At 37.5% G+C, this 27,887-nt stretch overlaps 4 protein-coding genes across 4 annotated transcripts; 2 read left to right on the top strand and 2 right to left on the bottom strand.

The window, feature by feature from the left end:
* Window positions 1-4,230: 4,230 nt before the first annotated feature.
* On the bottom strand, window positions 4,231-6,521 carry rsrp1 (arginine/serine-rich protein 1). Its single transcript, XM_047812074.1, has 4 exons — window positions 5,996-6,521; window positions 5,723-5,898; window positions 4,459-4,465; window positions 4,231-4,283 (listed from the first exon to the last, which is right to left on the bottom strand). The coding sequence occupies exons 1-4, from the start codon at window positions 6,519-6,521 to the stop codon at window positions 4,231-4,233; spliced, it is 762 nt and encodes a 253-aa protein (XP_047668030.1).
* On the bottom strand, window positions 5,996-14,705 carry eif2ak2 (eukaryotic translation initiation factor 2-alpha kinase 2). The gene is made up of 20 exons (XM_027165843.2): window positions 14,442-14,705; window positions 14,078-14,207; window positions 13,427-13,572; window positions 13,212-13,338; window positions 13,060-13,112; window positions 12,727-12,879; window positions 12,502-12,631; window positions 12,403-12,425; window positions 12,273-12,315; window positions 11,915-11,946; window positions 11,786-11,828; window positions 11,298-11,383; window positions 11,011-11,130; window positions 10,776-10,898; window positions 10,476-10,674; window positions 10,131-10,274; window positions 9,937-10,041; window positions 9,747-9,809; window positions 7,154-8,977; window positions 5,996-6,529 (listed from the first exon to the last, which is right to left on the bottom strand). The coding sequence occupies exons 1-19, from the start codon at window positions 14,549-14,551 to the stop codon at window positions 8,849-8,851; spliced, it is 1,959 nt and encodes a 652-aa protein (XP_027021644.2). The 5' UTR covers window positions 14,552-14,705; the 3' UTR covers window positions 5,996-6,529; window positions 7,154-8,848.
* Window positions 14,706-16,620: 1,915 nt separating this feature from the next.
* mgst3b (microsomal glutathione S-transferase 3b) lies at window positions 16,621-19,512 on the top strand. Its single transcript, XM_027165844.2, has 4 exons — window positions 16,621-16,901; window positions 17,818-17,940; window positions 18,499-18,571; window positions 19,021-19,512. Exons 1-4 carry the CDS (start codon window positions 16,776-16,778, stop codon window positions 19,119-19,121), a joined length of 423 nt encoding a protein of 140 aa, XP_027021645.1. The 5' UTR covers window positions 16,621-16,775; the 3' UTR covers window positions 19,122-19,512.
* Window positions 19,513-20,787: 1,275 nt separating this feature from the next.
* tmem50a (transmembrane protein 50A) lies at window positions 20,788-27,222 on the top strand. Its single transcript, XM_027165909.2, has 7 exons — window positions 20,788-20,943; window positions 21,978-22,083; window positions 23,702-23,814; window positions 23,912-23,979; window positions 25,352-25,444; window positions 25,595-25,655; window positions 25,951-27,222. Exons 2-7 carry the CDS (start codon window positions 21,982-21,984, stop codon window positions 25,994-25,996), a joined length of 483 nt encoding a protein of 160 aa, XP_027021710.1. The 5' UTR covers window positions 20,788-20,943; window positions 21,978-21,981; the 3' UTR covers window positions 25,997-27,222.
* Window positions 27,223-27,887: the final 665 nt, after the last annotated feature.

Below are 27,887 nucleotides of genomic sequence, written 5' to 3'. Positions count from 1 at the left end.
CAGCAGTTCCCACAATTTGTCAGTGAATTTTATTAGACAGTTTTATTGCAAAATAATTATTGAGTCAGGCGCCTCATTGAGTATTTTACACATGTGATCGACTTTAACGGCCGCCTGGCAGCTGTGGCATTAAAGACAGCTAATTGGATGTCAATTGCAATTTGCCTGAAAGGCTTGTAATATTTCAAGTGAGCTTCACGATATGAGCATCACTACAAGAACTCCACTTGTGTACGTATACGCTGTCCATGTTCTCTCTTTATTTTTTAGAACTTCACATTGACATTATCAATTTCTAATTCTTAGGAATAATCAATAACATATTTTGTTCTTGATAAGAGTTGATGTTGGCCTTCAGCAGTGTTATAGTTTTCTCCCTTTCTGGTGTTAAGGTCTGAAGTTGAGGAGAGATTTCGTTGGATGAAAAGGCCCGAGGTTGATTTCTGTGGTTGGTCTCAGTCCATAAAGCTGCTGCACTATTCCTGGTACGTGGATGCGTCTGTGTTTATTACACTAAATGGTAATTAATCTCTTAGCTAGCAATGCTGTACAAAACATCATCTATTGGCTAATTTGTGCCCTGAAGTTCATACATTAGATCAATCTTGTGATCTGGAATAATTGTGTTCCTGCAACAGCACTGATGAGACTAAAAGAAAAGAATTAAACAGACCAGAAACTGGGTAGAGTTTCATGACACGTTTTCCACGATTGCTGGTTCCAACTGAGCTTGATTTTAGTGGACTGTATAATGGAAACGACTGCTTCATGTGTGTAAAGGCAAACTTCAGGATTCTACGAAACGACATAATAAAAGACCAAGGTGCCAAAGAATAATTCAGACTGTTGATGTATTTCAAATCGAAATCATGAACAAACTCGGTTCACAGTTAGACGTCTTCCAAAACCAAGGCTTTCTTACAGGTCGATTGTGTGATGTAGCCTGCTTATAAATTGGCTTGACCTTGATCATTCATTTAAAACGTCATCCATCATTAGGAAGTGGTTCCTCTGCTCTCTCTCTCTCTCTCTCTCTTGTTCAATAACAGAAGTGTTTAGTATCAGAAGCAGAGAGAGAATGAGAGTTTAAAGCTGTTATAACGTAAGTGATGGGTTAAATGGGTTTAAAATCTGATGCGTTGGTGTTTAATTAATAATATATATATCATTCAGTTACTATTAAGTTGTTGTTTTCCTAGAACTGAGCACTCTGTCGTATTCATTCCTTACTTCTCATTAAATAAATACATTCGTAGGCATTGTTATGATGCTATGATGGAGGTATACATATGGGAATGCAGTTTATTGTCCATGTCTTTCAGACAAACAGCTTTGAATATAAAACCTGATGCTATTAAGGAACAGGAAAGGATGTGCTTGAGCCTGGGTATGAGCAATACACTTTATTAATCCCAAAAGTGAAGTCAGAAATGCTAAACAGACTTCTAGACCAAAGCAGTGTGTAGTGAATAATACATATCAGCAACAAGGAGATAAACAACAGAGAAGCTGAGCAACTAAAGACATGAGTAATAACACCAGTGGGTTTAGATTGTCTGCCAAAACTACATTAAAACAGATTAAAGGAAATTGGCTTTTTACTTTGCTTTCTTGCTCTTACGGCTTAGTAATGAGCTGATGAGTTGAGTCAGATGTGATAGAGCTGGAAAAACACTAACATGTGCGGCTTAATAAAGAGTTCGGCGAGAAAGAGCAGGCGAACATTGCACGAAACAATTAGTCAGACCAAAGCCAACATTTAAGGCACCTTGTCGCGCTGCGCATGCGCACAAGGCACAGCTTCTACTGGGTTGAACTTTTCTGTAGCACTACCGCCATCTAGTGGATGTTGTTCAACTTGCGTTCAGGGTCATTTTCATGACTGGCCTTTTCTTCTGCCTAGGCAATGTAAAGTAAAAATGATGATTTACTGAGCAGGTAAACAGGTGCAGCAGCATCACAACTGCAGTTTGAGGTCTGAGTCTGATGTTCTTAATGAGCACTAGTCTATGTAGGTAGGTACTATAAAGTGAAAGATTAAACACATCCCTAAGAAGTAGTAGTAAAGACCCTGGATGTTCTTTAGAAAGACCTAGTGTTCAGTATAGGTACTTTTTGAAGACCTTGTATGTTCTATGCAGGGAATATAAAGTAAAAGATAAAGCCCCTAAAAAAAAAAGCAGAGTAAGCCTGGTGATGCAGAGATGTATGGGTTCAAATCCCAGCCATTTGTTTTGAAGACCTTGTGAGTTCTATGCAGGGCATATAAAGGACAAGATAAAGCCCCTAAAAAAAAGCAGAGTAACATGTCAGCCCTGGTAGTTTGGTGGGTAAGTGAGGTGCCTGGTGATGCAGAGATGTATGGGTTCAAATCCCAGCCATTTGTTTTGAAGACCTTGTGAGTTCTATGCAGGGCATATAAAGGAAAAGATAAAGCCCCTAAAAAAGCAGTGTTGTTTGAAGGTACTGGTGGCTCAGTGGTCTGAGGGTGAGGTCTGGACTGTCACTGTGTGGACACACAGGATCAAGACTGGCTGAAGGTGAGCTGAAGGTACAATATGTCATATTGCTGTCTGTATACACACACTTACCTACTTTTATGTTATATATATATTACTGTGTACATTTCATTATACTGTATATACACACTTAATATAACTTAATATATACTTTTATACTGCTGTTCTTATATGCACTATTCTACACATTATGTATGCACATACATGTTTGTGTGTTAAGTATATGCAATATAGTCAATAAATAATTGTGTTTTTTTAAACTATGTTATGTAAACTATGTAAATTAATTAATATGATAAATGTTAGTAATATTGTGCACAGCCCAGAGCAGCATAACCCCTCCTTTCACCTCCCCTGGAGCCCCAGTTGGGACATACCAGCTTTTCTCCTTCTTTCTCTCTTTGCTGGATTTAGTGCCCTTCCTGGGTCCAGTACCTTCAGCTCACCTTTACCAGGTCTCGATCCTGTGTGTCCATGCAGTGACAATCCAGACCTCACCCTCAGAGCCACCAGTACCTTCAAACAACACTGCTTTTTTAGGGGCTTTATCTTTTACTTTATATGCCCTGCATAGAACACACAAGGTCTTCAAAATAAACAGCAGGGATTTGAACCCATGCATCTCTGCAGCACCAGGCATCTCACTTACCAACTGAACTACCAGGGCTGACAGCCCCCACTGCTTTTTTAGGGGCTTTATCTTTTCCTGTATATGCCCTGCATAGAACACACTGGATTTTCTAAAGGAAAGGCTGGGATTAGAACTGTGAAAGTTCAAATTTAAACACCAACATTTGAATGTGTAATAATAAAAAGCTCTCATGAAAGCCCACCCAAGTGTACCCTTGAACCTTAATTATCATGTTGATAAATACTCTGACATGAGCCACCTCCTGTGTCTTTGGTCAAATGTTATGAATCAAGTGTTTAATAAGTATACACACTTAATATAACCTACTTTTATGTTCCTATATGCACTATTCTACTTATTATACACACCAAGTTACTATACTACTATCCATTTATCATATTTATTCGTTTACATAGTTAAAATATATATATTTATTGACTATATTGCATATACTTAACATACACGGACGTGTAAATAATATTACACTGTATGTGTATACATAATAATATTGTACATTATATATTTTTATATCACTCATGTGGGATTGTAACCCTGACCTTCAGCATCATAATATTCTAGACACAACATTAACATGCTGAGTCAGACAGGAACACTAAACTACAGACACCATTCAGCGTACTTAACATTCAAATCAAGACAAATTACCCAAGGAACCAAAATCCCCAAGAGCCCATTTGAACATTCATTCTAAACACAAATTCTTTGAAGAGTATTATGTTTAATTTGTAGTTTTTTATTTTTACATCACATCACTTTATAATCTTTATTAAAACTATATACAGCCTAAGAAAGTTACATACAAATCCTCCCACCTTTTGATATCCTCTTGACTTCTTCCAACATAATTATATCCGAACACTTTATATCTGAAACAAAACATGGCTTATAAATCCAGTATTATTTTTACCCCCTCTCAAAAAGAAGTAGAGTATATACAGTATTATACAACACTAAAATCCAGCGCTAGATGATCAGCGTTTTTTAGTGGAAACCGTCTTGACAGGGATCCACCTTCCATATGGCATTCTGTTCCCAATTCTGTCTGCTCTGGATGTTACCTTACTCTCTGTAACGTGATGCGTTGGGCTGCTGGGCGGCTTGGCGACAACGTTCTGAAGACGGAGAACACACAAATGAGAAACTTCGTTTTATTGTCCAAAATAATAACTGACAAAAATATTGCAAAAGTGTCTATTCTGGCAATCGTTTGTTCTCTACTTACACTGATACTGAAAGTAATTGGTTTCCTTGAAGGAGACGTTCTAGAAACATCTTCGTTTGCCTCACCTTCATCCTAAAGAAATGAAAAGAAGAGACAAATATATTAACAATAATATAATTAACAACCCTTTCCTAACGTAACATCTTCCATGCATTAAGAAACAAGGAAACCAAGTTAAAGTGACTTTGGCATTATAGTGCATGTTTTTTTTTGTTGTTTTTTTTTTACCCATCTCTGCCAATCGCTTGTGCTGCAGGCAGAGAAAAAGGAAAGAAAATGTATAAAAGATCATAAAATAAAACAAAGTATCCTAAATAAAGATGCAGTAAATGTATTTTTTTCCAAACCCCATCCAGCGCTCTGTGCACAGACTTGTCTTTGGTAAATAAGGGTTCTTCTGATTTAAGGCCCTCTAAAATCCAGTCCTGAGTTTCTTCAGACACACAGAATCAAGAAAGACTCTGGTAAATAACAATGGACCCGATGCAACCATCAACAAGAGTACAATAAATTCCTATTGGTAAGGGTTTGTGCTCTGAGTTATTTGCTTACGATTATTTGCCTCATAGCAAGAATAATATGAAATATGATTGAGGGCATGTCATGATAGTCACGAGTCATGATAGGACATGAGGACATTTTTAGGACTAACGATATTTGCACTGAGGTTACTTGACCTTTGCACATTACAAGATTTTAAACCGTCTTGAAAAATGGCATCTCTCAAGTGAAATGATTTCCCCATCTTTCTCCTACTCCAAAGGGTGGAGGAGTGCAGACCACTGTCATGTGATCTACAGGAACAGAAATGATACAAACACACACAATGCAGTTGAAGTGCTCTAGACATTCACCAAGATATTGCGGTTTTGCATCTCAGTATCTTTTCCACAAAGCAAGACGCACACAGGCACGCGCGCAGACACACACACACACACACACACACACTCCAGTATAGTATTACCTATTACCTAGTCCAGACAAGACAGTATGTAGTTGTTGGTGGTCTATATTTTTTGTCTTCATCACGATTCCATTACATCCATCGGCCAAAAACAATCATGTCTGAGGAGATAATTTACACGATGACCCAAATTGCTTTAAGACAAGACTAAATAAAAAACTAAGAAAGAAAAAATTAAAACTTGGCAAAGACTAACTGCCCCTTTCATGTGGATGAAATGTAGAGGCCTACTTTTAACAGTATTTTAATCAGAACTGTTAATCTAAAAGAACAAAGTCTCTTTTCACATTATAGTGAAAATGACAAATATTGGCATGTGTCACTGACCCCACTTGATAAGGAGAGTATGCGTGTGTATAACTAACCTGTGATGGTTTATTCACTGGCACCGGGTCGGCTCTCACCCTTTTCTCCGTGTCGGGTGCTATCGTCTTTTTCATTTGTTCCTCAAAATACCTCACACTAGCAGGCAGCTTCACTGCTTCTACTCCCAGAATCTTTGCTGCATTCTCTCTGGCAATGTTAAGAAGTTCCATTTTGTCTGCAAAAAGACAGCATTAAAATAATCGGTCATGTATACAGGCTTTAAAAACAATTTAACAGCATTCAAACTGTTATTAGGAGCATATTAAATTTACCTTTCTGACTAAGATGTAAAGAACGTTCCGGAGAGTTCGGCCTGGGGCTGTAGGATCTTCTGTAGGAGGGAGCTCTTCTCCTATAGCTTGGAGAGCGAGAGCGGGAAGTTCTTGACCTCCTGTAGTAACGTTCTCGGGAAGAAGATCGGCTGACGGAGCGCGAGTATCTTCTTCGCCTGAAACGGGATGAGTGCCTAGGATAGGGTCTGTTAGAGCGAGATCGACCACGAAGCCGACAGCTGGAACGACCTGAAGCTCGGCAGCATCGTGGACGAGAACGAGAACGAGAACAGGGGCTGCTGCTTGACGATGAAGTGCAGCGTGAGCTGTGTCGTGGCCTCCGTGATCTCCGTGACACAGAGCGAGATCTGCTTTTATCACTGCTGGAGTAAGAACCATCACTGCTACTACTGCTGCTGCTACTGCTGCGACTTCTTGATCGTGAAGATCTGTCCATCGGGGACGATTCCTGGTTGAAAATAAGACGCATTCCCTCGCGCACTTGCAGCTTAGCTTCAGCCCTCATTGTAGAACCTGCAAAATGTACATACTTTTTAACATCGACGCAACAGACTGAACAATGTCAAAAAATAAGCAAGAAGGAAACATTTTAAAATCTTTGGAATTACAGCCTATGAAATGTACTGAACAGAAAGCAGAGTGCTGACTAAAGAATACACTAGAAACTGAGACCAGATTGTGGAACCTAAACTCCGCCCACAGCGATGAGACGGCAGACTGATTACACCACCATTATCTAAACAAAACAGTCATCTGACTCATTACAATCAATACAAGAATCAATACAATAATTAAAGACTCGGGTTTTAATTAGTATTGAATAAGGACTACAGGTAAAACTTCATGAACCCAAAACTAGCGAAAAATCTGTGGTATTTTATACTAGTTATGTAACTTGTTTAGCGGTGACTTTAGACATTAAAAAGCGTTTAAGAAATTGTGTCAAGTCGGTTTAAAGATCAGTTTCATAACGAATGTGAACTTTCTAGCGAGAGATATTCGTTTATATTTAAACGTTAGCATTACGCAAGATGTTAGCTTGAGCTAACGCTACATAAAATACGCGGTGAAATAAAAGACGATAGATTAATAATATAATATACAACAAGGTCGTTAAAACGATAAACCCTTTTTTACCTTAATAAACAGTGTTAATCCGTCAAAAAAAAAGAGGTAAAACTTGGACTTTCTGCGTTTTAACCGTCACCGAAGCGCCACCACAGTCGACTGGTTGCTAAGCGGAATAAACCGGTTGTTATTCAACCCCCCTCAGAATCCTGCTACGTCATCGCCTTCGAATGTTCGTGAAGTTTCCAGAACCTTCCACAAGCTTCGCCACTCATTCTAAATAAATAAATAAATACCAAGCAAGCTCTGGAGAAATAAATAAAAGACACGGTGATGATGTGTAAAAAATAAATAAATAAATAAATAATTAATATTTATATACAAAAGCCAACTAGTCTTTTGTATATACATTTTTGAGATATAAATATAGTTTTTTAAATATGATTAGAAATGACACAGGCGTCTCCCAGAATATAATAAGACGATGTACAAGAGGCATCATTGTGGAAAAAATTATTACTCATCTTTTATTTACATTTGAACAAAAAGTGGCATGTCCAAAATTTTTCATACCCTTTGCAAACTGTCACAGTCTATGGGAAAATCCAAAGATCTATACCATTCCAAACAGTCCAAGCTGTTCTAAAGCATCCTAATTACCCTGATTCATTGGGACCAAATGTTTTAATCAACTCATCAGGTGAAACATGTACATGTTTACGTCACTAGGCTTTTGCAGGTAAACAGACACGACCTTAAAACATTACACACCTTTTGAAAACGTTATAATTTACACTGCGTATCTTAAAAGCCAAACGGGATAAATATTAAATTAAGAAAAGAAGGCAAAACTAGTCTGAGCTTTCCTTATGAGGTGTATTTAAGAAATGAACAGCTTCAGAAAGAAGAGGTTTTTGATACACAAAAATAGATTCCACTGATATAGTGGAAAGGAAAAGGGAAATGAGACACAAAAATAGTTCATGACACTATAATTGCAACGTTTTCTGTCCCTGGACTCATCCCATCTACTGCTCCACTAATCAAACCTGTTCTCCAAAAATTTAACGATGTTATACCAACACCTATAAATACTCATTGTTGTTTATGCTTAATAACAGTCGTCCATTATCATAGTGACAGTCAAACATATATATCACACTTGATCAGAAAAACAAGCACAGCATTACAAACAGGTAAAGTAACAATGTCCTTCTGAACATGTTAATTCAACCCATCTACTAAAATCTAAAGTGAATTTTAAACTAATTGACATTGTAAAACAAGAATCTAGCAACATCTTTTCCGATTCATGACCATAAAGAACGCAAGAATATATATATTACATATAAAATGTTAATTAAAGGTTAATTGCACATTCCAAATTCACCTTTTCCCCACTCTTTCTAAAAACAGATATAACAATTAAAATACCAATAAATACCAATTGGAACAATTTAGATTTTCCTCCAGCAAATTATCAAAAGCCTACTCTATAAATGGCTATTTAGGTGGAATGTGTGATTTTTAGCCTTGTTAAAACATTATGTTAAAGACGATATCAAACACTAAAGTGTTTCCATGCCATGATTAAAAAAATGAACTAGCATTAACAAATAAAATGCCTTCTAAAATAACACATGCAGTTATTTCATATTATTAAAGTGCCACATGGAAGCCATCTACATAATAATATTTCATTGAATGTTTATTTTCACACAGTTCTTGGATATTGTCTCAAAGTGTGAGACTGAAGTTCACCCATCAGTATGTCCTGTTTTCATGCTTTGTTGAGGCTGTGGTGGCGAAGAGTTGGTCTAGCTTTGTGAGCAGATCACTGGCTTCTGGTCGATTCGCAGGATCTTCACACAACATTCCTTTAATTAGGTTGTGCTATAATAAAATTTGAGGGTAATAAAGTATTAGATTTACATGGACCACTCTTGAGTACATACAAATTTGCTTCCTAAAAGCAAAAGCAACAAAAACAAAAACAGTTCAAAAACATGTGGTTGTTTTTAGTGCCTTATATGACAGTGTAATAAATGACATCCGAGTCATTGTACACAGGTTGCGAGTCAAGATACACAGGTGCTTAATTAAGGTTTTTGGGCTTCCAAATTTCTTAAAAAGAAGCTTTCAAAGCAGGATTTAGTGGATAGTAGAGACAATAATATCTAGATTAAAAAATATAGAGGGATAGGTAATATAGACTGAAAAGGAAATAGCCATTTTTAAAAATATGATGCTACAAAACAGCTGAAGAAGACAGAAAGCTTGTTGCTTATTGCTTTGACCCTCATTATTCACAGCTTAGAAAATAGCACTTGATAAAACACAGCATACTATTTTGTGTTTTTTTTTATATTATATACATCGACAATTACTAGTGCACACAACTTTGAAAAGATCACAAAATCGTAATGTGTCTTTTTTGGGTTGTTGTCAAACAAACAAAATAATGTCAATACTTTTTATTAAATGTGTTTTATTAAATGACACTGGTTTCAAGAAAAGTTCACAAAATGATTAAATACATTTTTGTAGTTTATTCCAAATGCTTTCACTCTTCAAAAGTAGCAGACATGACATACACTATGCAAAACGGACCAAAATAACTAACATACAATCATATAATGACTAAAGACAAAAGTTTACTTACTTCAAAATAAAACTTTATGCAGAATTCTTTCGGAAAATTCCCACTTCGTATACGGTCCCATTCCTATAAATGACAGCGTTGATAATGTTTTATAGCTTTATTTTGTGATGATTAAGGACATTTTAAATATTTTTAGTAACTAGTAAAAGAATTTGAATATATGTTTATGTATATGTATAATTTCACTAACCTTGTCTTTTTCACTAACTGTTCCAAACCGCCAAAGCAACTCAAAGAAAATAAGGCCCGCAGCATAAATATCCACCTTTCTGTCATAGATTTTCTGGCGTAGTCTCTGAGACACATGCAAATAAAACACATGGTGTCATGGTGTACTGTACAGTCACCAATTCTATTCGTGAATTTTGCAAATAAGTGACAAACCTGTTCTGGGCTCATATAAGAACGGGTCCCGACTTTCTGGGTGCGTTCCAGCAGATGTCCGTCATCATCTTGCTCTTCTTTGGAAACAAGTCCAAAATCTCCCACCTTCACGCCTCCATCTTGCCCAAACATTATGTTTAATGGCTGGTTGAAATTAAAGGACAACTTGTGAATCACTTGTAAATTAGTATCAGTAGCAGCATTAAGTTAAATGCTTGAGTTCTAAGATTTTTTTAAACGGAATAAAAGATACAGTAGCAGATACTGAGCTCTATACGCTGGCTTTCCTTCACTGTTAGCCGTGCTAGTGTTTTTTAAGCTGCAGTACTTTAGTGAGTAACCTACCTTTAGGTCCCTGTGGAAGAGTGTTTTTGAATGGATGTATTTCACTGCCCCCAAGACCTGCTTTATTATGTCTGCTGCTTCCAACCTCCGGGTTGAGTATTTTTCAGGATTAAAGTTCCTCTCTTCTATCCACCTTTTCAGAGTTTCTCCCTCACAGAATTCCATTTGAATATAGAGGAATTTTGATCCACTGCCAGAGCTAGAATCAAAAATGTATTAATTAAACGTATATATTTTTTATCAGTTAAAACAAATGGATAAACTTTTAGTGTAATCCCAAAATAAATGAAGATAAGTTACTGTGAACCGCTGGAATCGTCTGAACTGTCTCTGTACTCTGTCTCCTCAGTCCATGATGAGTGGTAACGCACTATGTTAGCATGGGTAAGACGTGACAAAGCTTGGACCTCTCTGCAAGCCGTACTACAGTACATACAAAGTTTGTGTGGAAGACAAGCAAATAAATGATATACAGATTATATTAATGCATGTCAAAGAATATCATGGTAAATATAACAAAATCTTATGTACTCACTCAGTAAACCTTACTATCTTGACAGCATAGGTTGTATCTTCAAGCTTTCGCCTGGCCATGAAAACGCGACCATATCCTCCCTTGCCAATTCTACTTATTGTATCAAACTCCTCTAAAAACCTACAAGAAAGCAGAAAACAGCTATGATCTAGTGGTTATTGTATCTGTCAAACACAATCTCATGCGCTGAAACAAAGAAAAGTTTCCGTCCTAACAATCCTAACGTATTAACACTCGGCAACACAAAAGTATATCTTTAAAAAATATATACACAGACGCAAGCTTACCTTGATTTTGTTGTAGGGCTGGAAACAGGGGTATTTGGACTGTTTGTTGAGGGTATTGGTATTTTGAGCGCATTAATATTAGATTGCTAATTGGAAGATCATGGGAAGAAACACAGAAAATTAATAATTTTAGAAAATTGGTCTGGGGATGATTCCTGCTTCACGTATTGACAGAACAATTTAAAGGTGGTGAAATGCACTGTGTTGAGTAAAGAAGTGCTAGTTGAAGTGTTTCATGAATAACGACGGTTGAAGACCTACTTCTTCATGAAACACTTCAACGAGCACTTCTTTCCCTGTTTGTTGCATTTAAAACAAAAAACAAAACAAAAAACCTGTTTTAGACTCATGGTATTTTATGTATGTAACTTAGTGAACCAGAGTTAATGTATCTAATGATAGAGACTTAAGCGCTTTTGTACGTCGCTCTGGATAAGGGCTTCTGCCAAATGCTATAAATGTAAATGAGTAGGATTTTGATCTAATACCTTTTTGATGCCTACTGGTGAATTTTGAAAGTTTGCAGCGAGTCTAAAATAGAAGACAAAACTTGTTTAATGGCAATGTGTATAAAATAAGTACATATTTCTGAATGTTTAAATCCATGTGACACTTACTGTCTTTTTGGTTTAACATGTGATACTGGTACCTAAAGTCACAATAACATATAAAAAATTTATTTTAATAAAAATAAACAATAAAAAATGGCAAAACCTATTTTAGGTTTAAAAGAAACAACTGTATATTACTATACCTGAGTTTATTTGTAAGATTACATGGCTGATACACAGTAGACCCTTGGTCAAATTTAACCAACAAATAGCAGTAAATTTATCATTAACAAACACTCTGAAGGCTTTACGCATGGTGCTGCTTATATAAAGATATTGCTTTTGTATGTATGCATATGTAACATGGCTGCCATGTCCATCCTGACCCTAGTATTACTACAATAACCACAAACTGTGCACTTACAGGAGACAACCGCTCTGACAAGTTGGAAGGATATGATGACACACTAGAAACAAAAATGTTAATATTAGCATGTATAGTTTATTCTCAAATAGGTATATATCACAAATTAAAGGTATTGTTTCAACCCTACCTCATTGAGACCGGCGATGAATTCTGGAAAGAAAAAATGTATTAATTTCAGAGTTGCAAAGTAGCCCTATTATAAATGAAATATGCATGTCGGATTTACCTGACTACTTAAATCTGAGTCATCGAGTTCATTCAAGGCATGCTGAGCCGCTTTTTGTCTTGCCTCTTTCATAGTCCTCCCCCGTCCTTCGGGATATTCTTTATTATTTACGACAACCCTGACTGCAAATCTAGCAGAAAAAAAGATTGTCAGTCATTCTGGACATATTTGAGCACAAAAAAATTAATTCAATGGTTAATCATTCAAAGATTTCTAAATACTCACTCAGGAACATGTGCAGGCCCTTTTTTTTCTACGGCTCTGAAACAATTCATTAGTTTACGTTTCTGACAGTATTGATTAAGGAGCCCTATGAAGTTCACGTCTGCTGATGTGTTCTCAGTGTCCGTAGTGGTGCTCTGCTGTTGATTGTGTAGACTGGGGATGAAGCAAAACAATAACATGAAAAGACAATAAGAGATTTATTCTAACATTAATTAGTTCAGACTTTTGCTTCTATTATCACCTGCCTTAATGTCATGTAAAATGTTTAGCCAACATTTAACCAAAATCATTAACCTAAAATTTACACCATATTACACTGTAACAGTGACCTACCTGAGGCTTTGGATACTTAGATTTTCTTCTCCGTTTCCATTTACATCAAGAACCTTTAATATGAAATTTGTTTAATTTGTCAAAACAGCCCAAATATTTCCAATGGCTTTGAACATTAGTTGAAACATTTAATTTCTTTCTTTCTCATTTACCTGATTTGTAAGACTCTCGTGAACAAGTTTTGCTGCTGCCTCCTTGGCCTCTTTTTTGCTGTTGCCAATAGCTTCAGGGAATTTTTTATCACCACAGACATACCTGCAAGCATATTCTACACAGATTCTACACAGAAAAGAAATAAAATTAAAACACATTTGAAAATCTCCTAGTTTCCAATTACTGAACTTGTCTCTAAAAATGTGATACTTGCTGGTTGTTAGAGCCCAGACCCATCTTTGTGCTTTCATTCGCTATGAAAGATATTTTTTGCTTATGAGAGTATTCATTCAGCCAGCAGGTGAAGTTGGCTTGAGTTGGCTTGAGTGAGAAACTGGTGGAAGTTTCCAAACTTGTTTCCTGAGGAAAAGAATCACAACCTGTCAGGTTCAATTACATTCCAGAGTAATACAAATAATCCCTAGAATCGCTGGTGTCAAAAGTATGGTCCATTTTTGAGAAGTAAACAGAAAAAACAGACACTACATCCTCCCATCTACATAGTCTGCACAAACCCACCTAATCACTTCTACGGGCATCTTTTAGGGGAAGTGTGAGGAGATATGACATAAGAGAGTAAACCAAACACAGGATCAAACTCTGGGTGTGTGAAGCAACAGTGCTACCCAATACATATCGTACATACCATACGTGTTTTATTTCTAGCGGTGAACCTGTCATCTCCAAACTGTAACTGAACTTCAATATTAATTTAAAGGTAGAACGGTGGTGCAGAAAGGTGGTGTTTCAAGCGTTTAATAAATCTCTATATTTTAAGTTACTACTGTAGGTATGCCAGTTTTTAGTATTATGTCCGAAGTCTTAAAAGTCTTTTAATAAACACATAAAAAAAACATGTACTTACTGTGATACCCAGTTCATCTTTTTCCAAAATTGTGAGGGCATTCTTTGCAGCCTTTTGTTTGGCTTCCTTCTTCTTTTGTCCAACACCTTCAGGATATAACTCACCATTTATTCGGACCCTCATAGTGAACCTAGGAGACAATCAAACTCAGTCTTGTGGACATTTATAAGTGAATAGTTGTTCCTATTAAAGTTGATAATAAGTGTATTTGCCCTCTCACAGCAGTGAGTGTATACAGTATATAACCAGACATTTGATTATATAAGATTACACCATTTACTGTTGATCAAAAGAATATGTGCTGTGGATTGTTAGATGTTTACATTCCATGTTAATGCAGGGTTTGATTCAGAAATATAGTTACGTTCTAATGTGATCTGCTCCTGACGTTTCCTCTTGAAAATCAACAACCCAACCTTTTTTGGTTGCAAATTCATTAAGCAAACCGATGTAATTCATTTTCCCTGCGTCCATTTAGAAGAGATGAAATAACACAAAGTGCAAAAAGACGAAAAAATAAACACGATCAGGCTGCTTTTAGACTACAGATAAAGACATCTGACACTCAGATGGAAACTGTGCTTTAATCCTAAACTGGTGTGGATTACTTTCGTTTTAGAAAGTTTGGGAAACGAGTTAAGTTTCGATTCTCACACTGTGACGTGATAGGCTTGGATAAGGCAAAGCCCCACCCACACCACCTCGGGGACTAATCAGATTTCACGCAGTAACTGAGTAGAAGATGATGCAAACACGTAGAAACAGGAAGCAAGTAAAATTTAGTCTAATGCTTCCTAAAAAAAAATAATAAAAAAATCACACGTCATTTCTTTACTTCAATGTTTATTTTTAAACGTATAAAAAATGTTAGTATTAGTCAAGAAGAGTGTATAAGGGTTAATTTTGGTCATTAAAGTATGATGTGAGATATGAGGCAGGTGTATTACAAGGTAATTGTACTGCACCAGGACAAAAATTTCAAAGCAGACTGGACTTTCCAGATGTGCTGTTCAGTTTGTAGAAGCACAAAGGAAAGGACGCGTATCGTAGATTCGGTGGTCGGCCAAGGAAACTTAACGCAGAATGTTGAAGATCAATCGTGCTTACTTTCCTTCGACGGGCTGTAATGACTTTATTTTATAAGTGAAGCATGCGAAAGGTTTGGGAAAGTTTCTGGCTGCATTACTGCAAATGGATTTGAAGATTCTGTCAGAATTAGTGGTGTCCTCAATGGAGGTATATACAGGCAGATACCTATCCATCATGCAATACCATCATGGAGGTGTTTGATTATTCAGCAGCATGGCAGCGACACCAAACATACAGCCAATGTCATTAAAAACTATATTCAGTATAGAGTAGAACAAGGAGTCCTGGAATTGTTGGGTTAGCCCGCACAGATCACTGATTTCAAAATTACTGAGTCTGTCTGGGATTACAGAAAGATTTCAGAGAACAGATCTGTGGTTAGTTTTCCAATATGTTTGGAAACCTACCTGCTAAGTTCCTTCAAAAACTGTGTGCAAGCGGACCTTGAAGAAATAATGCTGTTTTGCAAACGATGGTCACACTGAATACAAAAAAGCATGGATACTTTACAGCATTTTTTCCACACCTTTCTATTTTTTGTACAGTACTATAGATAGATAGATAGATAGATAGATAGATAGATAGATAGATAGATAGATAGATAGATAGATAGATAGATAGATAGATAGATAGTGCAGAAGGGGCCTGATACGTTGTTCATAGCAACAGCAATCATGTCTCTATTAAGTGAACCTACATGTTTATTGTATGTGTTTGAGATAAAATAACCAATCAGTGTAGGCCAGTTGTATGTACTGTTATAACAGTGTCATACTGTGATAAAACACTGAGATAAAAACTATTTCTTTGATAAACTGAGGCTAAGAGCAATCGAGATGATGCAACTGTGGCGCTTGTAGCACGTTCAAAGTGCAGCTTTAAGTCAGATACACTGATAAAATAGCCAAGGAGCCTGTGTGTGTGTGTGTGTGTGTGTGTGTGTGTGTGTGTGTGTGTGTGTGTGTGTGTGTGTGTGTGTGTGTGTGTGTGTGGTGATGTAAAATCTTGGAAGAATCAACATAAAATTTGTATAAATACGTTGATATGTCTAATGATTGCCATTAAATTACCGAAATAGCAGAGTGACTCAAGTTTCTTGCAGTTTCTTAGTATACAGTTTACCACCACCTGTCTAACACCTCTACTGAACATTTTACTAATTTACCTGACCTCATTTCACAGGTTTGTTAGAAACTGGGGGGGAAACACCAAGGTTCTCATGGATTAGGGCAGGAAAGCTATGCATTAGTGTGCTAATATGTAATGAATCAGTTAATTATGCACGTTTTAAAGTAAACAAGCCCTTCCTCAGATAGCATGATAGCAAGCACAAACATTGGAACTTTGGCCCCAAACGAGTCAGAATGAGTTGAACCAAATCACCAGACTCGTTCAAAAGAGCCGAATGACTTGATAAGGACTCGGCTCCTTACTCAGGCAGCGCATATCTTAAAAGAAACGATTCCTGAACGATTCTCGCAGGAAGTCGTGTACTCGTTCCCTTTGTACAGATATAAGTCGCTTACAACACCGTGACTGCGCAGTTTATTTGCAGGTTAAATAGATTAGTCGTCTGCACTGAGTTAATCGCGCAGAAAGAGATTTAACGATGGAGATTTTAGACCTCCTTCCTGCCAACTTCGGCTATGTGATTTTGACTTACTTCTACAGCTGGGTCATGCTCACGTACCTCGGCGTTAACGTTGGACGTGCAAGGAAGAAATATGACGTGAAGGTAAACGTAACAAAGCGAGATTAACCTCCCATGATGTTGTGCAGTCAGTTTTATTTTTTATTTCAATTGCTGGGAAATCGGAAAGTGCCTCTGATATGATTTAATGCAAATAAGTGCATCACTAAACCGGTTCTAACCTGATTTAGCTGCTTATAACTAGTTTAATGTGGCTGTTACTGAACTGTACAGTACTGCTGTTAGTTAGTAGTGTGATCATACTGCTGGTCTTTGTTTATAAAGACAGGAAACAAAACCATATTATGTTCAGTTTTCCTTTCATAAGAATAGCACACAAAGTGTGATTTTCATCCATTCAAATTTACTGAGGAAAAAACTACAACAACATATAAAACATAATGTATGCATATGAAGAACATGGAAGAGACTCTTCTCTTCCATGTTCTTCATATTCATACATTATGTTTTATAAAGTGTGTTGGTTGTTGTGGTCTGGAGCTATTATTCACTTATAGATGACACCCAGTTAACTTCAGACTTGCATTTTTATGTCAGTTTATACACCTGTGCAATTAGGGTTAAGGGCCTTGCTCAGGGGCCCTGCAGTGGCAACACGGTGTACCTGGGATTTAAACCAGTGACCTTCTGGTCAGTAGTCAAACACCTTAACCACTGAGCTACCACATACCACGCTCTGATTTCCAGAGTGTGAATCAGACACATATCACAACACATATATTTTGGGTGTTGCCTTGACTTGACTTTTTTTGCATCTCAAACCTCTATTTGAATAGTAGCCAATAGCCATATCAGTCCAGGAAAGGTTTATGCAAGATTTTCACACTGCTCAGTTTTGTTAATGTTTGTTTACATTTTTAGTTTTGTGTATTTTATTTGATTTTGAGTAAAGTTTTGTGATGCTTGGGTCAATTGTACATGGTTTTGTTTGTGTTTTCAGTACCCCACTATGTACAGCACTAAGGACGACGTGTTTAACTGCATCCAGAGAGCTCATCAGAACACACTAGAGGTTTATCCACAGTGGCTGGTTTTCCAAACCATTGCTGCAATCGTGTATCCCGTGAGTAGTGTTCCTTGGGGAGTTAAACACCCGAACTTCTACATAAGTGAATTGCTTTCCTGTAACTTAACATACGTGACTTGTATCGCCGGTATAATAGCTGTACATTTCTCACTGCACTTATTTTGTCTCTCCATTCTCTGTGTTTGACTTCTTCCCAGATAAGAAAGTTTCATAAGTTTTTATGGCGTTAGTTGATATTTAACGGGGCTGATCAACCGAGAGGTTAAAACAAACAGAGATGTGACAAAAAAAGTTGGGAAATAGGGACGTTTATAACCTTTAGAGAAAGAAAAGAAAGTCAGTCAGCAAAACTTGTATATTAGAAAGAGTTTATTCATATGTACACTTTATATGAAAGAAATATAAACTGACTTTTCTGAGAAATAACAGGAGCAAACCAGGTCTAGAGAAGGAAGCAGTTTAGGATCGGCCACAAATAATCTGTGAAAATAGCAAGCTTAAAAAAGCACCCGACTTCCTGTTTGTAAGGTACTGCAAATTCATTCAGTCTCTTTCTCTCTTTATCTATCTATATATCTCTTTTTCTGCATTTAGACGGCAGCCTCTGTTCTGGGAGTAATCTGGGTGACCAGCAGGTTCTCCTATGCCTGGGGTTACTACACTGGCAGTAAGTCTTCTGCTTTTATTTGTTTTGTTACTCAGTGCAGTTATCAATATGATTATACTATACTGGGATGAGATTATATACTGGGCACATTTTTTAACTGTTTCACACTATAATTTGCAACTGTATCGTCTGTCCATGTGCCCTATGTAATTCAGTCGCTAAGAGAGGTTCTGATTTGATAATTTCTTAACATTTATTCATTGGTCTTCGATCACGGCCGGTCTGGAGATCTGGAGTCTGTCCGTGAGTAAGGCTGGAATACATCCTGGACTGGACGTACTTATTTACACAGAAGTGTACATTTAGTGTAGCCAATGCAATGTTTTTTGGGAGGTGGAAGAAAACTGGACATCCCAGATGAAAAGATGTCTGTGATCCGGATGGTATAAGAAACAAACCAAGTATTCAGAAGTCACTTCATCTCACATCTTCTCTCTTCTTTTTTGTAGACCCAGCCAAGAGAATGAACGGGGCATACGGCTACATCGGCCTTTTTGGCGTCATCATCCTGTCCCTGTCTGTTGCTCTGCAACTGCTTGGAGTGATATAAGAGCAAATAATTAAGCTCATGAATGGCACTGACCAAGTTCATTTAAAATAATCTTTTTGTATACCCATTTTTTTTTGTTTTTATAGTTATGTTTTTTTCTGTAAACCTGTGAAAGCTTGTTCATAACAGCAAACACAATATACACTGATATAGAATGTGGACATGAGTATGAAATGAATTTCTTCTGTAGAAATGTGACATGTGCATTCCTACCAGTAACCACTGTTCTCTTTCAAATGGCATTAGTTTAACATTTTTATTCCCATACGGCACGACCATGCAGAACACTATTTGTGTGGGGTTTATTTTTTGTAACATTTCATTCCATTGTCTTGTATTTCATGTTCAAATAAAACAACAAAATAAATTTTAACATTTTGTTTTAAACTCATTTAAGATTAAGAATTTCATTCCCATTCTACTAAGGGTTTAAATGGCATACACCACAATTGTCGTGAAGGTTTCTGAGCCTGTCCATTATCACTTTATCAAATTACATTAAAAAAAAGTGTACGGAGCACATGGGCTACCGTGTGGAAGCGCTCTATATGGCCGAAAGTATGTGTACACCTACTGTTGAAACTCGTATGAAGACTTTTCTCAAACTTTCTAGAAAATCTGAAGCACACATATATTTGGAAGCTCTTTACAATTTCCCTTTACTAGAAATGAGGGGCCCCATGACAATGTCCCTGTGCACAAAGTGAGGTCTGTTACGATATCGGTCAAGGTTGATGTGGAACATGGTGAGAATCCTGACCTCAACCCCACCGAACACCTTTAGGATGAACTGGAACCCTGACTCTTCATCCAACATCATATATTTCTGAATCCCCTGACTTCATTAACATTACAGCCTTCTCAGAAGAGTGAAGGTCATCATTATAAGAGAATAAGGGATTAATCAACAATGAAGAACACATGTGGTAGTGACAAATGTGCACAAACATTTGGTATGAAGTCAGGGCCATATACCCATATAAACCATAATAATAAGATACTATATAAATCTTTTGATGTTTTGTGGTGTGTGTATATGTGTGATGTGATGTTTGTGTGTGATGTGTTTGGGTGTGTGTGATGCTTTGTAGCATTGTGACAATCTCCCAGGACCTGAAGTGGGACAGTCACATAGACTCCACTGTGAAAAAGGCCCAGCAGGATCTGCTGAAACAGTTCTACACTGCCATCATCAAATCCATCCTCTGCACCTCAATTACTGTTCGGTTCACCTCAGAAGACTACAGAAGGTAGTCCGGACTGCTGAGCGAACCATTGGCACAACTCTCCCCACTCTCCAAGATCTGTACTTCTCCAGAGTGAGAAAAAGGGCAAAGACAATCACTCTGGACCCCTCACATCCAGCACACTCCCTCTTTTGCCATCTGGTCGATGCTACACAGCCCTGAGCACCAGAACGACCAGACATAAGAACAGTTTCTTCCCTCAGGCAATCCATCTGATGAACACTTAACATATACAGAACACACAACACTATTCTTACACGTTATTTACTTAAAATACATACTATTTATATTTCAGTTGCACATTTCACACTTGTACATTTGTACATACAAATTGTATATATAGTATATGTCATTCTGTTACACTGTGGAGCTTCTGTCACTATAACAAATTTCTTGCATATGAAAACATATCTGGCAATAAAGCTCTTTCTGATTCTGATTCTGAGTGTTGATAAAAGTACTTGTCATTGTACTGCAAGGCCAAACGTCTGCGCATGTGCACTACTAAGCCTCTAAAGGAAGGAGAAAGAATTGTTCGTTCGGCAGAGGACTACAGGCTATAACACCATCGTAAGGTGAGGACATTTACACGTTTAAATCCTATACACATCGATATTTTCATACGAATATAAAATACGATACGGAACAACGCGTCTGTTGAGTGTAAACAATGATGGAGCGATTCTTATGGACCCAAACAATACAGCGCTAGCTAACGAGTCTCGTGGCTGTGTTTCGTATTGACAAGTAGTGCACTAGGTAGGTCACTAGAACGCTGTATGTCCAGCACGAATCAAGCGCGCTTAAATAGGGAAGATGGAGCGATTTTAGCTTCGGCCCAAGACGGCTGGCTAATTCCTTGTTATATTTTTTCCTTGCTATCTACATCATACAAATGACATGACATGTAACACAGTTGTAACTTAACACCATTAATACACCGCTTATCTGGTATTATTTTGCGTGTTTATATTTAGCTTTGTTTATTGTTATTATTATTGTTGTTGTTATTATTATTTCCTGTTCAAGCTCGAAAACTAGCTTTAGCATTAGCTCATTGTTAGCTGTCTTTAGTTAAACTGCGTGACGACAGTTAACTTTTATTCCCACACTTGGATTTAATAGATTTTAATAAGAAGGATTATAATACGTGTTATTTGTAACATACAAATATTTAAAACCACGGTTTTGTTGTGGTTGTCGCTGCATAATGTCGTGTGTTTGCTTCCCAAATTACTCCTTTTTTCGAACCGTAGTGAACTACATTTGGGTTCATCTTCGTGTCTGTAGGGCGCTAATGTAGGGACCGAGGAGTGATTTGGGACACAGCCTGCGTAAAAGCCTACTTATATCCTGGAGTGTTTACATACATAAGCGGCTAATAAACATGAGTGCAGTAGTTTGTTGATAAAGTTTATTATGCTCTATTTGTTCAAGTGGTTAATAAATATAAATGCATTTATATTTGTATGCATTTGTTTGTGTGTGTGCGTGTGTGTGTTTGCGTGTGTGTGTTTGCGTGTGTGTGTTTGCGTGTGTGTGTGTGTGTGTGTGTGTGTGTGTGTGTGTGTGTGTGTGTGTGTGTGTGTGTGTGTGTGTGTGAGATCAGAAAGATGTCAGGATTCCTGGATGGTATCAGATGTGGGGACTGTGAATGCAACATCGACTGGGCAGAGAAAAGAAACACCATTGCCTCAATTGCAGCAGGAGTTTTGGTGTGTGAATCATCTAGCCACAACACAGAAAATGTCATTTTTCTGAAGAAACAAAAAATTCTTGTCCACAATCAATAAAGTAGATCTGTCTAACTATTAGGGTTGGAAATTTTCGAAAAGAAATTTTCCGGTTCCAGTTCTGCCTTACGATTCCCGGTTCTGATTCCGATTCCATAATGAAAGAAATGTGAAAAATAATGCACGATACTTAAACAAATCCATTTGTGTTTATTAATCACTCTTTAAATATTTTAAACAGAGCATTTCAATTCATATCAATTTAAATTTGAATAAAACCAACATCGAATGTAACATCCAGAATTACAACTTAGCAAAACAGCATTTTTTTCTGAAGAAAAATTAACATGTCTGCTTTCTCTGGGAGAAGACGAGAGCTTTCCTGGCTTATTGTATCTCCTGCTGTGGAGAAAACCCTCTCAGAGGGGGTAGATTTGCTTCATGGTTGTAGCTTTGGAAATTAATCCACACTTTAGACTTTTTTTGTAGACATGTCTAACACAAAGCGTAAACAGGCTTAGTGTCTAGCACGTTCGCCTCACACCTCCACGGTCGGGGTTCGATTCCCGCCTCCACCATGTGTGTGTGGAGTCTGCATGTTCTCCCCGTGCCTCGGGGTTTCCTCCGGGTACTCCGGTTTCCTCCCCCTGTCCAAAGACATGCATGGTAGGTTGATTGGCATCTCTGGAAAATTGTCCGTAGTGTGTGTGAGTGAATGAGTGTGTGTGTGTGCCCTGTGATGGGTTGGCACTCCGTCCAGGGTGTATCCTGCCTCGATGCCCGATGACCCCTGAGATAGGCACAGGCTCCCCGTGACCCGAGGTAGTTCAGATAAGTGGTAGAAAATGAATGAATGAATGACTGTAAACAGTGTAAACAATTAATATTCATGAGGTAACAGGCTGTAATTACCGCAGAATCACCACATCACCAATGTCATACTACTTATTGTGTGACCTGAGAAAAAAAACTCCTTTATCTCTAAGCCCTTATCAATCTTTTAGTGAAAAATTAGGTTTTTTTTCTCATCCAAATTTATTTCACCTTATATCTTTGTGTTTTCATTTTCTATCACGTAACAGCTTTTTATTTTAAAGCAGTACTAGGTTTGATTTAGTGTAAAATATTTTCGACACATTACTTATAATGTATAACTATAAGTGATGTATAAATATATTAACACATTATTTCTTTGATTTTACTTTAACACCAGTTCAGACTAACGTTAAAACCAGAACATGATCGTCATGTGTGACACAAAAGGCAGCGCATGGATTAAGTCACATTTATTTTTCCAGACATTTTCTGCATTTGTTTGAGTCTCAAATGCCTCTCTGTGAACAAACATTATTTCATGGCCTGTCTAGTAGGGTTGTCCAGAATAATGATATAATAATGACTTATGTGATACATGATGCAATTTTCTGAGGTCTCGTGAATTTTACAGAGCAATACCAAATATGAATGATTTAATTCCTAGTAGCTCTTCGTAATGTTTAAATTACACAAACAGATAGATCACTTTTTTATGTTTTAGTCTATTTATTGATTGAAAGATTATTGTTGTTAGAGCGGGCTCCAATATTAAAGTTTTGCTCAGTTCTTCACAGGATGGTGGATCATAATCGACGCAGCGATAATGTACCCCAAAGAGGAGGACTTTCACCATGCATACCATACCTGTGGAGTCATCGCCACTATAGCGTTCCTCATGTAAGATCTGTCATTCAGATATGTCGAGTCAAGGTGTTTAGACCCCAACGCAACATAGACTGATCGTTGTTGATTTCTGGCTTTATGTCTCACGCAGGATCAACGCGGTGTCAAACGGCCAGGTGAGAGGTGACAGCTACAGTGAAGGCTGCATAGGACAGACAGGTGTGTGTATACCACTAAGTCAGGTGTATTATTCGTGACCCTAACACATACCCAGTGTTTAACAGCCGTATGTTTGTAAGTGAGTATAACTAGCCTGACCATGAGCTGACAAACCAGTCTGGCTTGATTTACAAAGGAAGTGTGTATGAACTGTGAGGAGAGTCAGCTGAGATTCTGAGATTACATAGGGTTGGGTGTGTATCGTATTCAGCACCAAATGTTCAGGGTTGTAGAAATGCAATTCTGTTTTATTATTATTATTATTATTATTATTACTATTACTATTACTATTTAATTAAACATTATTATATTACATTATTATTAAAAACATAATTAAGCACAGTATAGTATAACATCCCAATACGACTATCTCAGAGTTCTTTATCTTACAAGTTTAGTACACCGTATAGTTAGCTCAGCTCCATATTTATCCTCATCCCATCCGGATTTTTACACACGGGGGGAAGTCGTGGCCTAATGATTAGAGAGTTTGCCTCCTAACCCTAAGGTTGTGGGTTCGAGTCTCGGGCTATCCACGACTGAGGTGCCCTTGAGCAAGGCACCGAACCCCAACTGCTCCCCATAATTTGCTGCCCACTGCTCCGTGTGTGTGTTCACGGTGTGTGTGTTCACGGTGTGTGTGTGTTCACGGTGTGTGTGTGTTCACGGTGTGTGTGTGTTCACGGTGTGTGTGTGTTCACGGTGTGTGTGTGTTCACGGTGTGTGTGTGTTCACGGTGTGTGTGTGTTAACGGTGTGTGTGTGTTCACGGTGTGTGTGTGTTCACGGTGTGTGTGTGTTCACGGTGTGTGTGTGTTCACGGTGTGTGTGTGTGCACTTTGGATGGGTTAAATGCAGAGAACAAATTCTGAGTTTGGGTCACCATACTTAGCCATATGTCACATCACTCACTCACTCACTCACTCTCACACACACATCCATGTTCCCACAGCACTGGACAACATTTTCAACACAATCACTATAAAATATTTGACACAAAAATAAAGTGTACTGATGAACATTAACACCCATTATGTACATTAGGGATTAGATTCTAATTAGAGTTCTGAAAAACCCCAGCAGCCTTAATCATGTTTTTTCTCTCTCTCTCCCTTTGTTGTCTGTTGCATAATACGTTACAAAATCTTTCAGTGATGTAATAATTATAATATCTAATAATAATTATTGTGGGGAAAGTAATGTTTGGAAACCTAAAGAAAGTGATATAAAATGCAGAAATCACATGAACAACATGATCTGCCATTTTTACTGATTTATTTTTATCCTTTTATAGTTACATTTTATACTTTGAGTCACACACACTCGGTTCTCTCAGACACTTCATGGCAGTTGTGTGTTGTGTTAATATACAGGTGCGAGAGTGTGGCTCTTTATCGGCTTCATGCTGGCCTTCGGCTCTCTCATTGCCTCCATGTGGATTCTCTTCGGAGGTTTCGTCGTTCCTGGTAAGATCTCCTTCAAATGAATCGCATTTGTGTACAGTACACTACAACACTAGTGTAATATATCATTTACCTTCATTCTTTTGTCGAAGAGTATCTGTTATTTTTTTAATCATTTGATGCTTTTTTTTTTCATGCTATTTTGGTTAACAGCAAAGCAATCAGTGTATCCTGGGATTGCAGTTTTCTTCCAGAACGCCTTCATCTTCTTTGGGTATGATGTGAAAACAGGAAATCCCAATGTCTCTTCAGTATATTAACTCCTCAATTGTTATTGAAAACAGTTTATTTTAGCACGATAACACGATCACACACACACATAAATCTGTTGTATTTCAATCTCTGATTATTATACACATTTTTTTAGGCACAAAAATTGTGATTATCCTTTCGTTGTTGTTTTTTTTTTTACACAGGACAAATGATGGCATATATTTTAATAATGGATTTGTTATTACCTGTAAATTTCTGTATAAAGCCGTGTGTGTGTTTTGTTTTTGATGTGACAGGGGTCTGGTGTTCAAGTTTGGACGCACAGAGGACCTGTGGCAGTGAAAACAAGCCTCTCTACCTGACCATCCTACGCCCAGAGTCTTTCTGTACTATTTCTATTTTCCTTTTCTCGTTTTTCCCGTTCATGAGCTGCCCCCATGTTTCCTATGCGACTGCAGCGAGGGCTCGTTGTTGTACAAACCGTGTGACGCATCTAGCCTCAGAATTCAAAACAGACAGCTTTTTTTTTTTTTTTTTTTAAATTTTAGATCGATTAAAATGTATAAAGAGATAGAAAGAGACTTTTACTCATGTTTAGCTTTAGTTGTTCTCTCGGATTGGTTTCAGATTCGGGTCTCACACTTGTCGCGTGTTGCGGCCTGGGAAAACCCTTCCTATTGGTCAGATTTATACTTTTTATACTTTTTGCCCAGCCTACCTCTACATTAACACACTACTGATTGGGGGGGGTGTTCTTAGTTTGATAATCAGGTATATTTTTTTTACCTGAGGTAAAAGTTAGTCCCGGGATTTAAACACGAGCCTCTGCGCCATCTCTTCACTCGTCTATCAAACGTCTTTTTAATTAGGTCCTTCTATTCAAACCACTTGTTTTGTTTTCATCTCAGACAACCACATGTATTTACTTCAGTCTGTGGGAGTCACATTCACTGTTTCACTGGGATATTTAAGCAGTAGTTTGCCTGTGAGTGAGACCCTTATGTTAACGTTATGCCTCCTCACTTGCTTTTGGAAGTTGGGGAATTGTTTAATTTTGCTATGTGTATCATAAATCTTTACTTAACCAGCTTCATCAGAACGGACCACAAAGAGCCAAATTAACGCAAGGTAACATTTTCACTTGCTTTCTAAAGCCCTCTTGATTTTTTTTATACGTTAAACACAAGCGTCTCATAAAATATTCGCCAATTTCTTATTGTAAAAATGCTAATATAAATTCTCTCGTATGGGATAAACAGCTTTGCGAATACTTTTGCTATTCTGTATACACGTACTTCTTTTTTACGTGCTTAGCTTTACGTTTGCACTCTATTTATGTAACGCTGCTGCAGTACGCCGAATATATCACGAACGCAAGCACAAAGAAAAATATTAATTAAAAAAATCACGCAGTTAGTCCAGTCTGGAACGTTGTTAAACAGAAACAATAGAGGAATGTAAACACTCATTTGGTCTAAATTTTTTGTTTGTTTTGTTTTGTTTTTTTGGTTGTTGTTTTTCGCAACTGTATTTGTCAAAATAAATAAAACGATAGAAAAATCCCCGCACACTGTTTTCAGTTTGAGTTTTATTTTTTGGGAAATTGATGATCATGTTATCCAAATTATTATTATTTTTTTTGAATATATTTTTCATGTGCTCCATTCACTCTGAATCATCTGAAAATGTGTTTAAAGCAATTGTTTAAAAATGTCACTTTTGTAATTTTTAAGTTTTTCCATAAAGGCTGAAAAAATGATTTAATAAAAAAAAATAAAAAATAGGGATTATTATTAAAACCAGTGGAAAGAGTTTGGGATTAGAACTTAACATCCTGAGTGGGGGGAACATAAATAAATAAACAAATAAATAAATTTTTTATATATTTTTTTGGGAAATTTATATATACATTTCCCAAAAAGATAACATCTACTTTGGGGGGGCGGCACAGTGGCTTAGTGGTTAGCACGTTCGCCTCACACCTCCAGGTTTGGGGGTTCGATTCCCACCTCCGCCTTGTGTGTGTGGAGTTTGCAAGTTCTCCCCGTGCCTCGGGGGTTTCCTCCGGGTACTCCGGTTTCCTCCCCCGGTCCAAAGACATGCATGGTAAGTTGATTGGCATCTCTGGAAAATTGTCCGTAGTGTGTGAGTGTGTGAGTGAATGAGAGTGTGTGTGTGCCCTGTGATGGGTTGGCACTCCGTCCAGGGTGTATCCTGCCTCGATGCCCGATGA

This window comes from Tachysurus fulvidraco, chromosome 4 (assembly GCF_022655615.1).
Source record: "Tachysurus fulvidraco isolate hzauxx_2018 chromosome 4, HZAU_PFXX_2.0, whole genome shotgun sequence".
NCBI classification, from domain to species: Eukaryota; Metazoa; Chordata; class Actinopteri; order Siluriformes; family Bagridae; genus Tachysurus; species Tachysurus fulvidraco.
The sequence above is the reverse complement of the archived record's forward strand: the minus strand, read 5'-3'. Positions and strand labels throughout refer to the sequence as shown.

What these genes read in the sequence shown, in the direction of transcription:
- rsrp1 (XM_047812074.1), bottom strand. Translation starts at nt 6,521, where the DNA reads ATGAGGGCTGAAGCTAAGCTGCAAGTGCGCGAGGGAATGCGTCTTATT. An exon ending in TTTACATCTTAGTCAGAAAG is followed by an intron (nt 5,899 to 5,995) that starts GTAAATTTAATA and finishes GTCTTTTTGCAG; the next exon opens with ACAAAATGGAACTTCTTAAC.
- eif2ak2 (XM_027165843.2), bottom strand. Translation starts at nt 14,551, where the DNA reads ATGGACGCAGGGAAAATGAATTACATCGGTTTGCTTAATGAATTTGCA. An exon ending in CTAAGTATCCAAAGCCTCAG is followed by an intron (nt 12,880 to 13,059) that starts GTAGGTCACTGT and finishes CTTCATCCCCAG; the next exon opens with TCTACACAATCAACAGCAGA. An exon ending in GGGCCTGCACATGTTCCTGA is followed by an intron (nt 12,632 to 12,726) that starts GTGAGTATTTAG and finishes TTTTTCTGCTAG; the next exon opens with ATTTGCAGTCAGGGTTGTCG.
- tmem50a (XM_027165909.2), top strand. Translation starts at nt 21,982, where the DNA reads ATGTCAGGATTCCTGGATGGTATCAGATGTGGGGACTGTGAATGCAAC. An exon ending in GCCACTATAGCGTTCCTCAT is followed by an intron (nt 23,815 to 23,911) that starts GTAAGATCTGTC and finishes TGTCTCACGCAG; the next exon opens with GATCAACGCGGTGTCAAACG. An exon ending in AACGCCTTCATCTTCTTTGG is followed by an intron (nt 25,656 to 25,950) that starts GTATGATGTGAA and finishes TTGATGTGACAG; the next exon opens with GGGTCTGGTGTTCAAGTTTG.
- mgst3b (XM_027165844.2), top strand. Translation starts at nt 16,776, where the DNA reads ATGGAGATTTTAGACCTCCTTCCTGCCAACTTCGGCTATGTGATTTTG. An exon ending in GGAAGAAATATGACGTGAAG is followed by an intron (nt 16,902 to 17,817) that starts GTAAACGTAACA and finishes TTGTGTTTTCAG; the next exon opens with TACCCCACTATGTACAGCAC. An exon ending in CTGGGGTTACTACACTGGCA is followed by an intron (nt 18,572 to 19,020) that starts GTAAGTCTTCTG and finishes TCTTTTTTGTAG; the next exon opens with ACCCAGCCAAGAGAATGAAC.